Here is a 14,117-nt window from a genome sequence, read left to right as displayed (position 1 = left end):
AGAAAAACCTCCTTTTTTGTGGTCCAACTGCCTGTTGAATTCCTACCATGGGCGATGCTCACCTGGACACTTGTGCTTGGCGGGTGGCATGCAGCATTCAGTGAGAGTATGGGAATAGTCGCGGCACACATGTATGATTTCTTCTCACGCATATATCCGACGTTCGGAGGCGGTAGGAACTACATTGTCACGCCGACTGTTGTGCGGAGAATCTTTAGCGCCCATACGTCCCCCTCTCAGCACCGGGCCTATGGAACAGCTTATCGTCCGATTACTGAAGAGCAAAATCCATCCCAGGGCCGGGGTTCTTTTCAAAGCCCTTGGAGTAGTAGAGGACCTGGCAGAAGACTGGGCGGCGGCTAAAACAACCGCCTTAGTTGTACTATGATTTGATAATGGTAGTCTAGACACTGAGGTATGAGGTACATAGTTTTGACCTTTGGGGACAATGTAATTGAACAAGTACCTTAATCTGCAGCGAACGTCGATTGCAACAAGGATTTCAGAGTTTTTTCGTAGTTGTGGATCGGTTGCTATTCAAGTCACGGGATGTCTATTCAATTGGTAAGGGATTTTGCGCTAGCCTGTTTTGTTGTTAGACCGGTCGCCGCACTTCAAAATTTCCCATTACTGCTTTCTCGCTAGCGCCCCCAAAACTTTAGCTCGGCAGGTGCAATTTTTCCTGCATTCTTTTCTAACCTGCGCGCTCTCTTCCCTGGCTACTCTGCACACTCGGAGCAAGCCTGTTCAAAATGGCGGTCGCATTGGCTAAGGAAGAGATGGACTACACAATCAAGCCAGAGTCTGGCGCCTCCAACATTTCCACATCTGACTGGCCGCTTTTACTGAAGAATTATGACAAGCGTACGTTCGCATTTTACCTGTATTCTCGCAGAGCTCATTGGTATTCTGGCTTCGATGAGTTCATATATTGCTCTAGTGAGTAGCTTTAACTGATTGCACCTTTTACAGTCCTCGTCAGGACTGGTCATTTCACGCCAATTCCCGCCGGTTGTTCTCCTCTGAAACGTGACTTGAAGTCGTACATCAACTCTGGAGTGATCAACCTCGACAAGCCTTCTAACCCATCCAGTCATGAAGTGGTTGCTTGGATGAAGAGGATTTTGAGGTAATACCACAAAGATCAAGTCAAATAACAGGTTGCTAAATCCCTTGTTTTTATTCTTCATCAGGGCAGAAAAAACTGGACATAGCGGTACTCTGGACCCAAAGGTCACCGGTTGTTTAATTGTTTGTATCGACCGTGCCACTCGTCTGGTTAAATCGCAGCAGGGTGCTGGAAAGGAATACGTCTGCGTGATCCGCCTCCACGACAAGATCCCGGGTGGTGAGGCTCAGTTCAGACGAGCCCTTGAGACGTTGACCGGTGCACTTTTCCAGAGACCGCCATTGATCTCTGCTGTCAAGCGTCAGCTCCGTATCCGGACGATACACGAGAGTAAGCTTTACGAATTCGACAATGATCGACATCTCGGTGTCTTCTGGGTCAGCTGCGAGGCAGGAACATACATCCGAACTCTTTGTGTTCATTTGGGCCTCTTGCTCGGTGTTGGAGCGCATATGCAAGAGCTCAGGCGTGTAAGAAGTGGGGCTATGGATGAGAACAGTGGTCTGGTGACTTTGCACGATGTGCTTGACGCTCAGTGGATGTATGACAACCAGCGGGATGAGTCGTATTTGCGTAAAGTCATCAAACCTCTTGAGACCCTACTCACATCTTACAAGCGTATTGTCGTTAAGGACAGTGCTGTGAATGCCGTTTGTTACGGTGCCAAACTCATGATCCCCGGTCTTCTGAGATTCGGTATGTTTCACCTCTCTTACCATGTTCATATGGTGCCATATGACTTCCCAGGATATAGATGATTAATGTGAAATAGAGGCTGGAATTGATGTCAACGAAGAAGTTGTGCTCATGACTACCAAGGGTGAGGCCATTGCCATTGCCATTGCTCAGATGTCGACAGTGGAGTTATCTACTTGCGACCACGGAGTTGTTGCCAAGGTTAAGCGTTGTATCATGGAACGCGATCTTTATCCGCGGAGATGGGGTCTCGGCCCCGTCGCTCTGGAGAAGAAGAAGCTTAAGTCGGCCGGAAAACTAGATGTACGCTTATTCCTTTCTGTCCCTTCATTTTGCTTTGTGTTTTGAGTTGCCACTGACAGTTTGATGCAGAAGTATGGTCGAGCCAATGAAGCGACGCCTGCCAAGTGGAAGAATGATTATAAGGATTATAGCGCGCCAGAGGAAGCCTCTGAGCAATTGGCAGTTGAGCCAACGCCTAAGAGCGAAGTTGCTGTTCCTACACCTGAGCTGGACGAAGCTCCCTCGTCACCCCAAAATGAGATGGGAGTTGATGAGTCCAAGGAGGATGAAAAAAAGAAACGTAAGCGACATGAGGGAGAGACTCCCGAGGAGCGAGCTGAACGCAAGCGCAAGAAGAAGGAGAAGAAGGAAAAGAAAGAGCGACGAAAGTCCAAGCAAGAGAAGGAGGACAGTGATGACAGCGATTAAGGCTTCTCAGGAAGTCCCTTGGTTGCTTCCGGTGGCGAAGCCTTCCTGTATGGGGGAGTCTAACATCCCTTGTCTCTAAATCGCTATCGGAGCATCTTCTGGGCATAATTCCTGTATCATACGTGTTTTTCTTTTTTATTGGAGTCTTGGGTTGAAAAGGGAAATCAATATCAATTGTTTTGTTTTATAGTTATATGCTGTTGAGTAATCGTTTCAGTCAGTGAGGAAAAGCGTTCCAAGGTATACCTTTTTTTTTCTGCTTTCTTCCAAAAAAAAAAAAAAAAAAAAAAAAAAAAAACCAACAACAACAACAACAACAGGAGAATGGCATCATGAGAGAATGCTACTCTCGTAGGTCTTGTTGGTATGAAGGATGTCTAAACGCTGATTGGCTAAGTTGCTCAGCCTAAAGTATCGTGACTTGGTGCCGGGTCTCCTATGTACGTGCCACTTCCATTCCCCTCTTACCCAGGTCCACGGTACATACCAATCGTACTGCTGATTGATATATGACCTTATACTCCTTTTCTCCCATTCCCCTGTGTCGGTGAGAGACCGTATACTTAAGGAATTTACAATAATCATGGCTGCGGAGCTTACGTCAACAAAGCTAAACGCAGAGAATCATTTGCTGTTGGTAATGCCTACCCAAGATCATCAGGTTCAGGTTCAAATTATATTGATTTCCTTCTCCCTCGTAGGACCAACCCCTCCTACGTCTACCTCATGAACTTGCGCGAAAGAATTTCAAATCAGTTCAGCGGATTGTTGAACGGGAAAGAGAGTATATTCTTCCCTCATTGAAGGCAACTGCCAGTATCTCGCCGTGCAATGGTCAAACACCGGATCAAACTCTCGCTGCTTTAGATGCTATGATATCTAGGATGCAAGGCTTGAAGCGGAAAATGGAGAACTTGCATCAGGAAGAGAGAAAGATCCATGACCAGTCAAGAAAGCGTATAGAGCACCTGGAAAACCTTCACCAGATACATAGTTTGGCAGATGTCAAGTATGATCAGTGGTCGAGGGTCCGATTAGATAGACTTGTGACAGACTATATGCTGCGATCGGGATATACGGAAAGCGCCCGGCAATTGGCCCATGAGAAGGATATCGAGGATCTCGCAGATCTCAATGTTTTCATCCAGTGTCAGCGGGTTGCTGAAAGCTTGCGTCGTGGAGAATCTAAGGATGCTTTGCAATGGTGCAGTGAAAACAAAGCAGCGCTAAAGAAGAGCCAGGTTTGTGTCCAGGTTCGTATGGATTGCAAACCGAATGACTAACATTCAATTGCAGCACAACTTAGAGTTCGAACTACGTTTACAGCAATATATCGAAATGGTGAGGACTGGGGACAAAGGGAAGCTTGTTGAAGCTATGATACACGCAAAAAGATTCCTTAGCCCTTACATCGATTCGCAGTCAACAGAAATTCATCGGGCGGCAGGCCTTTTAGCTTTCCCCCGGGACACGATGGCCGAGCCATATAAGGTACTATTTCATATCTACCTAGATCAGTTTCTTCATTTATTTTAATAACGTATGAGCAGTCGATGTATGCGCCTGACCGGTGGAGTTACCTTTCTGACCTTTTTGTTCGCACTCACCATGAACTCCTGTCATTGCCGTCGCGCCCCTTACTCCACATTGCTTTGTCTGCCGGGCTTTCAGCTCTCAAGACACCATCTTGCCATTCGGCTTATACGTCTTCAAGCTCTAATTCTCTGTCCACTACGACGTCAGTCTGTCCCATATGCTCAACTGAGTTACATGAGCTTGCGCGCAACATGCCCTACGCCCATCATACCAAAAGTTATGTTGAGAGCGATCCGATTGTTCTACCAAATGGTCGAATTTATGGCCAACAGCGCTTGCTAGAAATGAGTAAGAAAGTTGGTTGCGTTGAAGTCGGCAAAGTCAAGGACCCTACAACTGGAGAAGTATTTGAGGAAAATGAACTAAAAAAGGTTTACATCATGTAGCCATGGACCCGATACTCGTCCTTTTCTTTCATTCGCTCTTCAGGATGAACTGCAGACTGCACGGAATAAGAAATTTCAGTTTCTCTGGCCTTTCAGTCACTATCTTCACTAGATGCTCTTGATCTCTTATTCCTCGAAGTTTTATCTCTCTTTGAGGATTGAAAATCCATCGTAGGCAGTATGCGCTCTTCCTTCGGCTCAAATACGTACATTCTAGCCTCCCTATCTTCCCCTCTCCAACCACCCCTTCCTCCGTTTTTCGCTTCAATTTCGCCCAAGGTCCGAGCATGAGAGTATCCTCTATAGGATGCCCACGGAAACCTAAAGCTAGTAACAACCCTTAGACCAGCATGGCGCGCAAGGTCCTTAATGTTCCAGAGGGTGTAGGGCTCTCCTTCGAATAGTGTGACTATGATCTGCCCAGGTTCGTTTCGGTGTCGTCTGCTCTGTTGTGCCATGTCATTTCGCGAGCCCAGCATATCAGCGTTATCCTCCTCATTGAAGTCAAATTCGCTTTCGGTGCTAAAGTCCCACCCATCCTCATTTACATAGTTATTCATTTCGGGACGAGAAGACAGCAGTGGCACGCAAGCTTTGAAAAAGGAAACCAAGAGTTCTTGGTTGGCACGAACTTGCCGATTTACATTGGTAGACAAGCCGCCAACATGGGGGAAATTGAAGCAAATAATGTCCCATGGCCCACCTCTGGTTGAGGGGAGGATTGAAGTGCCGCTACTCTTCTTGGCCTCTTGCCATGCAGGGCGTTTACGTTCCCGGCGAGGGAGTCCGAAGCGTACGTCTTTCCCTCCTCCAGAGGCCTGGCCAAGTTTTCGAGCGTCGACTGAAAAAAGGACGTTGGGCCGGCGACGTTGCCTTGGTTTGTCTTCATATAATCCTTTCTTTTCTCCTTCCCTGTGTCCCTCATGATCATCGCCGCGATAGCATTCCTGATTCTGATTTTGACTTTGGTTTTGGCTCTTTAGTTCAGTAGTGATACTTGAATCCGGACTATGATCTTTCCTCTTGGGGGCGCCATTGAGGATTTCGCAAACGTTAGGTTCGGCCTGGGGATACTTGCTGTATAATACTTCTCTTGAATCGTAGCATGTAGCCAAGACGTTCTTGCAGCAATGTTGGTCAACTAAAGAGCGGGTGAAAGAGAAGTCACCTACGCAAATCATTAATCATGGATGTATAAACACTACTTGTTTGTACGAAATGATGACATATCCCAAGGAAATCCAGGAGGGGAAGCACCATACCTTCTCCAACTAACAGAATTCGGTCATTTCTGCCAAAAGGAATAATCGGCCGCTGATGCAAAGGGTTCTTCTTACCGACATTCTGTTTGGGTGAAGAAGACGCAGAAGAAATAGTACTCGAGAGCTTGGAGAAAGTGTGCATTTTACGAGGTTTTTTTTGGTTGCCACCTCCATGGCCAGTATGCAATCGTGCTCTCTTCGATTTCGGCATGCCGTATAGTGTCCGTAAACTTAACGTGGGCAGGGATAGATAGTAGTCAACTGGTTGTGTTGCATGAATAGAAAGGGGACCAAAGTCCTAGATGGCCTGAGATCTTCGATTTTATGAAGATTCTAAAGAGAAAGCGCGGGCCCGTCCCTTCCGGTCAATACTGATCCAACACTTTTCTGAGGTACTAGGCAGTTGACGACAGGTCAAGAAGAGAGTTTGAAAAAGTTCAGACTGGAAGGAGGAGAAAAAAAAAAAAAGGAAAGGAGACTCTCCCCGACTGGGAGTCGAACCCAGGTCTCCCGCGCTTGTTCTCTTTGAGATGACAAGCGGAAATCATGACCGTTAGACCATCGAGGAATAGAACAGATTTGAGCTTTTATTTATAAAATTATAAGTCTTTTGTCTGGATGTAAATGTATTTTTCTAGTTGGCGGATATTCGTATTCATGATAGTGTACGGAGTAATAGGGCTCATAAAAGCCAAAGATGGTTAGGTATTACAACAAATCATAATCCTTGAGCCAGGATAAAAGGGTTCTGAGTAAAAGGAGATCTACATGCAGTGAAAACAACTCATATGGAACTGCTTCTGCTTCCTTGGGAGATATGTTAAGTAGATAATTTCCAGAAAGTCATCATTCAACTCTGGTGTCCGTTTTAAGCTTGTGATCTAGAGGGTGGATAGGTAGGAGGGCTACAAGAAAGATTTGAAGGAAAAAAGGAAGGGAAATAAATGAAGTTGGGAAGATAAAAATAATTGAACTGATAAACAACCTCGTCTCTTGCCTCTAAGAAAATACTTCACATAACTTCACCTGGCATTTTAAGACACTATGCAAGCATCAAAATTTCCCATGGTACTATCTAGGCTCCTCCTATGGCAATTCGTGGATACATAGCTTTCACAGAGCACCGGGTCAGAGTTGCATGTTCACAATGCCAGGCCATCCATACCTAACACATATTCGACCGGACTACACATCCCGCCCGTTGAGGACATACGAGCCCAGAAAGAGGAACACGGAAAATCATGATATGCTATGATCCTCCCAGATCTTCCGGAAGAGCACCCCATTACCGCGCCACAGTCAGTCAATAGCACGAGCTAGTCGTTGGAAAGAGCTTTCAGCAAAGAATTCTTTCTATAACCTCATTAATAGAAGATAAAGATTCATATATACAAATTTAATCCCCGAAAGGAGGCAAAAAAAAAGTTTTTCCTCTCACACAATGACCAAGCCTCCTAGACATCTTATTGCACCCAATATCGCAATCAATGCCTCCATCCCAGAGATATAGGACAGATCACAGCCCAACATTATGACATGTTACGTGCAACGAAGGGCGTTGCCAGCCCATCAAAAAGAACTGATATATGAGATTATCAGCACGGACATCAAAACTATAAATAGGTGAATAAACAGCAATAAGGTCAGAAGTGTTAGAAACGAGGCATTTTAAGTCGATCGTCGATAAGAATGTAAGCACACCAAGCCAGCAAACAACATGGACGACCGGAATACACGTATCGCTTTTAACATACAAGTAACGTACTGACTCTTTGCCGTCAACGAACCAAGAACATGATCCGATATTACTAACATACGAAGGAGTTAACACTCCTACGCGTAATATAGCAGTTGTCACTTCAAGACCGCAGAGAATCCCTCATACTCTGACTGCTAGCACTGACAAGTGGATTGGAAGTCGGTAAGACGCCGGTCTTTGGTTTGGCGTTTTGCTTAATCTTGGCGATCGCATATACGATTCCACTGACGAAGCCCACAGCAATAGCGGAAACACTGGGAAATGTTACCGGAGCATCAAAGAAGATCAGTCCCGACAGAGCGATGGGCAATTTGTTGAGGGCTCCAACCATGGAATAAGTGGTTGATGATGTCACGCGGACACACCAGGCTGAAGTGTATGAGATAAACACCGAAGACAAACCAGACAGAATCATTGCAAACATGATGCTGCTACGGTCAGCCTGAGGGAAGTTGCGGTCGATATTGGCGGACGACCAGTCTTCCATCAAACCTGTGAGAACAACAAGGACAGGGATCGACAACAAATTATTATAGAACATGGCTAAGGGGAAAGTCAGCAAAGAAAAACTTCCAATGACCACCGCGAATAAACACATACTATCAAAGTCCTTGAAATTGGTCAACTTGATTCTTTTGCGCATTCCTAGGACATAGGACGATGTGCAGAGACAGTTTATCAACATCCATATGTATCCAGCATTGAGCGTTGAGACTTGGGCACTCGTATCTCCACTGCTTTCAACAGCATGCTTAATGTCGGCCCATGCGGCAATGATAGAACTGAGTACCATGAGTCCAAAGGAGAACAAGGTAAGGCCGGTAACGGAACCACCAAACCAGAGGACCTCCCCGTAGGCAATAAGGATGATGGTAAGGTTCTTGAAGATGGTGTATACTGGAATAGAGAGGAACTGAAGCGCTTTAGAGCCCGTGTAGATCATTCCAATAAGAAGCAAACTGATAGGGAACCCTTATTACATACCACAGTTAGTTTGTTCTATAACTGTCACAATGGCATTTGAAGTACTTACACTTCTTTGCTTCATCTGCACTGAAGTCACGGTACGTGATCAGGCCGCAAAATTTGCATGTTTGGATCGCAATAATACAAACAATGGACTGAGTTACGAATAAAGAGGGCGGTCAGTGCAAATCTGTATTTTACAGTCGCAGTGGCTTCGGTTTCTTGGTATCATACCTGAACACAAAGGAGAAAGAAGTTGAGATTAAAGTCCAACCCTGAAAGAACATATTTGTTCATGACAGTCATCAAGATTGATGATCCACAATACGCCAATACAGGCAGGACAGGGTTGCCGGAGAGCGAACTGGATGGGACACTTCTAGGCTGAGGCGGCGCAGCAGCTTCGAAATTCTTGCTCCCCTGATCTATTTTATCCATCTCGATTGCATAATCATCGGTCTTCTTGCTTTCCACCATATTCTCAAATATACTGATCACCCCGAAGCAGGAGTGAATATAATGATAGCAGTGAAACGGAACGACAAGAGCGGTAATCACTTCGAGGTATGGCTGAAACTGCGAAGTAGAGCCGTTGTTGACACGGGGAGTAGTGAGGCAAAGGTAGGCTTCGAGAATTATAGCTAAGATTAAGTGTACCGAGAGACTGATGACAACGAGTGTGGGGACAGTAGAATCAAACCCAAATCATGAAAGAGATAACAGAGAAGCAGGTCGACAGAGGGAAGGGGGAAGAGAGAGCAAGACGAAGTAGAGGAGACAAGTGAAAGAAATAAAGGAAGGAAGGAAGGACTTTTGACTGGGCCGGAAGCGGCAATTTTAGATGTATCGTATGTATCTATACATGATAATACAACGGAAGAAGGAAATATGGAACTAATGCACACATATCTACCAGGCTATGCAGGTAGCACAGACTGATGTGTTTTCTTTTCTAAGATCTCTTATTATTTGAAAGAAGGGAAAGGAGAACAGTTAATTGAACAAAAGTGAAGAAGGGTGCATTAGCCATTCTCTTGAGTTTACTTAAAATACAAGGAAAGCTGATACTGTATCAGTATAACTCAATACCAGTACAAAAGAATTACAACTGAACCTCGCGAGATTTCATCTTTACACTGATTTGTATCCAATTAGCACGTTGCCACTCCTGCAATGCAGTGAATAGTGAAATACTGATTCGCCCTTTTCGAACCTTGAACACCTATGGTCAATACTTTCACCCTGACATTGAGTTTACAACCTTACCCTGGAACCTGAGCAGCCCACGCAACCCCTCCATGAATATTAATTGTTCTCTACAGACTTAACTTACTTTATTGATATCTTTGCTGTTGTCGTGCAGAAAACTTCTTCCTGCAATTCCACGACGAGTTTGGTCATGATCCGAAATATTGAGCCCAAACACTCCCTAAGAGACCAAGATGATGGGACGGACGACGACGATTTGTTGAAGGCCTTGGAGAACGAAGACGACTCTGCATATCGAGCCCAACGTATCGAACAACTCAACGCCGAGCTAGCATCCGCCCAAAACAACCGGTCAGTGGCCCCTGGCCAGACCACAATCACCCAAGATAGCATATATCCAACTCTTGAAAATGACCAAATATTGCTCAGTTTCACAACGGATACCCATCGGTGCGTGATCCATTTTGCACACCCTGATTTCTCACGCTGTGGCACCATGGATGAACATATGCGGGCTTTAGCAACACGGCATTACGATGTGCGCTTTGCCCGTGTCGATGTTAGGGACATTCCGTTCGTGGTGGAAAAGCTGAAGATACGCGTTCTCCCTTGCGTGATCGGGTTTAAAGATGGGATTGCTGCTGAGCGTGTGGTTGGCTTTGAAGGTCTTGCTTTGGGCGGGCGTGATGGGACCGACAGCTTCAGCACGGCAACTCTTGAAAAGAGGCTATTATGGAAAGGAGTTCTAGTGCAGGCAAAGATTAAAGATGGTAATGATGATTCCGATATGTCTGATGCAGATGACGAGGATGAGGACGATGGCAGACGACGAATTCATGGGGGAGGGGCCATCCGCGGCGGGGGAGCACGGTACAACAGGGATGATCACGATGACGATTGGGATTGAAAAAGGGGTTACTACCTTTTTAACCCTTATATTCACGAGTTCTATTGCCACGATCTTCGCGGAGCTTCCAGTCTAGAGCATATTGGCCCGGGATCTGCTTGTTGAAACACATAGCTTCGTTGTGGCTGACTGCTGGACGTACAGTTTACAAATGGCTGTCCTCCTGAAATTGAAATAAGGTGCTGTAGGTTTCAGGTTCTACCAGCCCTTGACCACTTAGACAGCCTTCCACTAAGCATTGGAACCCGCATTCCGAATGGAACGGATATAATACAGTAGTTGCATAGGCATGAGCTTGCGTACTGGCGAGCAGGGGAATGAACGGTTTTCATAGCAATTTCATTTGCTGTGCTGATACCAGATAGAGCTGCACCTGTTGTGAACTAACGCCGTTTTCCCAAGGGTGTTGGAAGACAGGGCCATGGCCCTACTAATAGTGCAAGTACAATTTATCGGATCCCTCGTGTCTATATCATGAAAAGTATGGCGCAAAAAAAGAAAGAAAGAAAGAAAGAAAGAAAGAAAGAAAGAAAGAAAAAGAAAAGCTAAAATGATACTTAACGAATTTCGAGCTAGAGTTACAGGTAGTACGTGCGAGTGGAACAAATCGCGAGAAACCATCCCAAGCGAGGAAAAGAGTAAGACGCTTCTATAACGTAGAAGAATGTCACAAGAACCACAGGATATTAAAGTTTGGATTTATACAAGGCTGTCAGCACGGTCTCCACAAAGGTTCATCAGTTTGACATCGGTGTTTGGCAGTCAAGACGAAAGAGAATTTATAACTTATCCGAGCGACAAAAACAAGATATTCATGATGGGGACGAAAGGCAGCATGAAAAAGAGGTGAATGGAAGATATCTAATCAGAATTAGATGGCCACGTTTTTCATTTCGCCCAAGGTCTCGGCGTCCAAGGCAGTGCCAGGAGACCCATGGGTCGACTCCTGCATCTTCATCATCTCCGTCTCCAGCGGTCTTTGCTCTGCACCTTTGTCAAGAACACCTTCTTTCTCTTTACCCACATGTGTCGACACTTCCATCAAATCGTTGCTTTGTGTTTCCTTTGTATCGTCACTTTTCACGACGTTCTCTGGCAGGCCGCCATCCGCATTCGTGTGTACAGGACTTGGAGCCTCTTCCGTGACGCGAGCAAGAGGGCTGGATATACCAAACTGCGTCTTGGGACTTTGAGTAGACCCACGATTGGGAAAGCGGTGAGGCGATCTCCCACGCTCTTCACTAGGGGTTGGGCTCCCATAAGGGGACTCCTTTCCAGACTTACTACCGGTATTCAATCCAAGACCGTTAGGACCTTTGCGACGGGGTGGCCTCCGACCATACTTCTGATCTGTACGCCAGCGTAGAATTTCCATGTAAGGAGGTTCAACATTCTGAGCCTTGAATTCCAATAGTTTGAGTTCATTCGTCTCTTCATCCACGGAAACCTTGCCGCTGCAGAGGTCATCGGCCATAACTGCGAGGAATGATGCCCAAGACCGGGCGACGACGTATTTGCAGTCATAATCCCGACCGAATATAATGACTTGGCCCCATTTCCCTGCAGGTCCCGGTGCCAGATCAATTGCGATACAATTTCCACCCCAATCACGAGCCATGGGAATCCAAGCAGGATGGGCATACGCTTTCTGAACTGCGCCGGAGGGCTGAGAGTCTTGTCGCTCGAGAAGATCCTGTCTCCACAACGGATTTGACCCTGTAGTAGGAGCTGGGGGTGCAGCCGAAGAAGAGCCTGCCGCAGCTTTGGGAGAAGTATTGATAATACCGGATGAACTGAGGAATTCTTCATTAACAGTGCGCCAGTTCTTCCATTCCTGGACTATCTCTTCGCAGTCCAGAAGCATACATCCAAAAACCACGCCGGTGGGCAAGCCCGGACGCTCCTGTCCGTCATGAGCCATCAAAGATTCCCGAACCTCCAATGGTAGGCTACAGTCCAAGTCATGCTCCAGCTCATTGATATCGTTCTGAGTACAGCCTTCGCAGAGGTTGTCGTAAAGCTCCTCGTAGTTGTTCTCTAGCCATCGCTCGATCTTTCTCCATGAATGAGTGACTGGGGGGGGTGGGGGTGCGCCATCATGGAAACTTTGCATTTGAATCTCTGCTGCGCCATCTACCCCGGGATCGGTCGAGCGTCGCTTCTGGGAGGAGAGCGATCGCATGCCAGGCGAGTAAGGACGAGTAGGGGAGCCAATACCAGTAGGGGAGCCAGTCCAGCTGTTAGATGCCGTTCCGCCTTTGGGCTGGTCATCCTCGTAAGTCTCCGTCAGGTCAGGTCGCGACTCAATGGCACTTGTTGCAATTGATGTAAGAGGCTCATGGCGACTCTGGCTGAGAGGCACATGTTTACCTGTTCGATAAGGAGAGTCGTGGGATGCATGCCGATCGTAAGAAGTCATTGTATGCCAAAAGGAACGCCATGCCGAAGTAATTCTGTTGCCGAGTTAGAGGCGGGCATTCACTCACGACTCTCCCGGGGGGGGGGAGGGCTTTCTCTCTGAGGGAGAGTCGGTAGAGATACTCACGGATTCGCCATGATGAAAACTTGAGCAAAATGAGGGCAGACTGATCTCAAACAAGACTCTGCTCCTCTCCGAGAATTTACGAGTACCAGACACTGATCATTGAATAACTGTGGCGTTCGTGGTCGAGAGTGTAAAGGAAGAGACAAGGCACGGGAGCAGGAGGAAAGAGGGAAAATGTTGAATGTTTCCAGTAGAGGGTCGGAAGTAGGAGTAGATAACAAGGCGGAAGGATGGTGAGGGGGTTCGAAATGGCGTATATGTGCTGGTTCAAAGACTGGGAGAAGGGGTTTTTTGGAATTGAAATAGACAGGGGGGGAAAAAAAGGAAGAAACAGAAAGAAAAGGGAAAAAAAAGAGAGGATAAAAGGAAAGAAATCCTATCCAAGGGAGGCTTGGAGGTAAAGGGAGAGAGAGAGATGAGATTGCGATAATGGGGAATGACCGATCTCAACTGTCCTGAAGACAGATAATCAGGGCTATTGACAGCGGTATTCCTCGTTTCACCTGAGTTGTTTCTGCTTCGTCCTCCGATACTTATTCGTCCTTCTTTTGTTCCTCTTTTTTCTTTGGAGAAAATCTTCTTGATTAGCGTTGTTAGTGGGTTGGCGAGACGATGGCATCCACGATTTCCTTGACCCCTGGGCAACCGTCCGGAACCAGGGATGGAGTGTTTCCAGACATAACATACGGTAGTGCGGTAATTTATAATATCGAAACCATTAGTATCCAAAGTATGTACTCTGTACCTGACGGATATAACTTTATGTATGTATGTATGTATAATACGTGCCTATACCTCTGTATGTATACTAAGCTACACCTGTATTGTATAATATGTACACTGTACTGATCTCGGTGCCTACTGTACACAACCTATATCTGTCTGTATGTACGCAGCAGATTCTACCACATATCAACTTTGCTGCTTTTCAGTGGCTTTGGGGGCCTCCTT

The 14,117-nt window shown here is 46.3% G+C and overlaps 6 protein-coding genes and 1 non-coding gene across 7 annotated transcripts; 3 read left to right on the top strand and 4 right to left on the bottom strand.

Moving 5' to 3' along the window:
- Positions 1 to 752: 752 nt before the first annotated feature.
- cbf5 (pseudouridine synthase CBF5) lies at positions 753 to 2,536 on the top strand (the record flags this gene model as incomplete). The annotated part of the gene is made up of 5 exons (XM_001817057.3): positions 753 to 864; positions 973 to 1,129; positions 1,194 to 1,825; positions 1,902 to 2,128; positions 2,198 to 2,536. 5 exons carry the CDS (start codon positions 753 to 755, stop codon positions 2,534 to 2,536), a joined length of 1,467 nt encoding a protein of 488 aa, XP_001817109.1.
- Positions 2,537 to 2,868: 332 nt separating this feature from the next.
- AO090009000690 (uncharacterized protein) lies at positions 2,869 to 4,072 on the top strand (the record flags this gene model as incomplete). The annotated part of the gene is made up of 3 exons (XM_023236382.1): positions 2,869 to 2,887; positions 3,293 to 3,789; positions 3,959 to 4,072. 3 exons carry the CDS (start codon positions 2,869 to 2,871, stop codon positions 4,070 to 4,072), a joined length of 630 nt encoding a protein of 209 aa, XP_023088759.1.
- A 538-nt stretch (positions 4,073 to 4,610) lies between these two features.
- On the bottom strand, positions 4,611 to 5,922 carry AO090009000689 (25S rRNA (uracil2634-N3)-methyltransferase; the record flags this gene model as incomplete). Its single annotated transcript, XM_001817055.1, has 2 exons — positions 4,611 to 5,686; positions 5,781 to 5,922. The coding sequence occupies 2 exons, from the start codon at positions 5,920 to 5,922 to the stop codon at positions 4,611 to 4,613; spliced, it is 1,218 nt and encodes a 405-aa protein (XP_001817107.1).
- Positions 5,923 to 6,260: 338 nt separating this feature from the next.
- On the bottom strand, positions 6,261 to 6,348 carry AO090009t00014. The gene has a single exon. It is a non-coding gene; the product is annotated as a tRNA-Asp (tRNA).
- Positions 6,349 to 7,639: 1,291 nt separating this feature from the next.
- gmtA (GDP-mannose transporter) lies at positions 7,640 to 8,943 on the bottom strand (the record flags this gene model as incomplete). Its single annotated transcript, XM_001817054.3, has 4 exons — positions 7,640 to 8,082; positions 8,140 to 8,511; positions 8,573 to 8,660; positions 8,740 to 8,943. The coding sequence occupies 4 exons, from the start codon at positions 8,941 to 8,943 to the stop codon at positions 7,640 to 7,642; spliced, it is 1,107 nt and encodes a 368-aa protein (XP_001817106.3).
- A 961-nt stretch (positions 8,944 to 9,904) lies between these two features.
- AO090009000687 (thioredoxin domain-containing protein) lies at positions 9,905 to 10,621 on the top strand (the record flags this gene model as incomplete). The annotated part of the gene is made up of 1 exon (XM_001817053.3): positions 9,905 to 10,621. The coding sequence occupies one exon, from the start codon at positions 9,905 to 9,907 to the stop codon at positions 10,619 to 10,621; it is 717 nt and encodes a 238-aa protein (XP_001817105.1).
- An 871-nt stretch (positions 10,622 to 11,492) lies between these two features.
- Positions 11,493 to 13,177, bottom strand: AO090009000686 (SMI1/KNR4 family protein; the record flags this gene model as incomplete). The annotated part of the gene is made up of 2 exons (XM_001817052.3): positions 11,493 to 13,074; positions 13,167 to 13,177. 2 exons carry the CDS (start codon positions 13,175 to 13,177, stop codon positions 11,493 to 11,495), a joined length of 1,593 nt encoding a protein of 530 aa, XP_001817104.1.
- Between the last annotated feature and the right edge of the window lie 940 nt (positions 13,178 to 14,117).

Source organism: Aspergillus oryzae, chromosome 1 (assembly GCF_000184455.2).
Source record: "Aspergillus oryzae RIB40 DNA, chromosome 1".
NCBI classification, from domain to species: domain Eukaryota; kingdom Fungi; phylum Ascomycota; class Eurotiomycetes; order Eurotiales; family Aspergillaceae; genus Aspergillus; species Aspergillus oryzae.
This window is presented reverse-complemented; position numbering and strand designations above follow the sequence as displayed.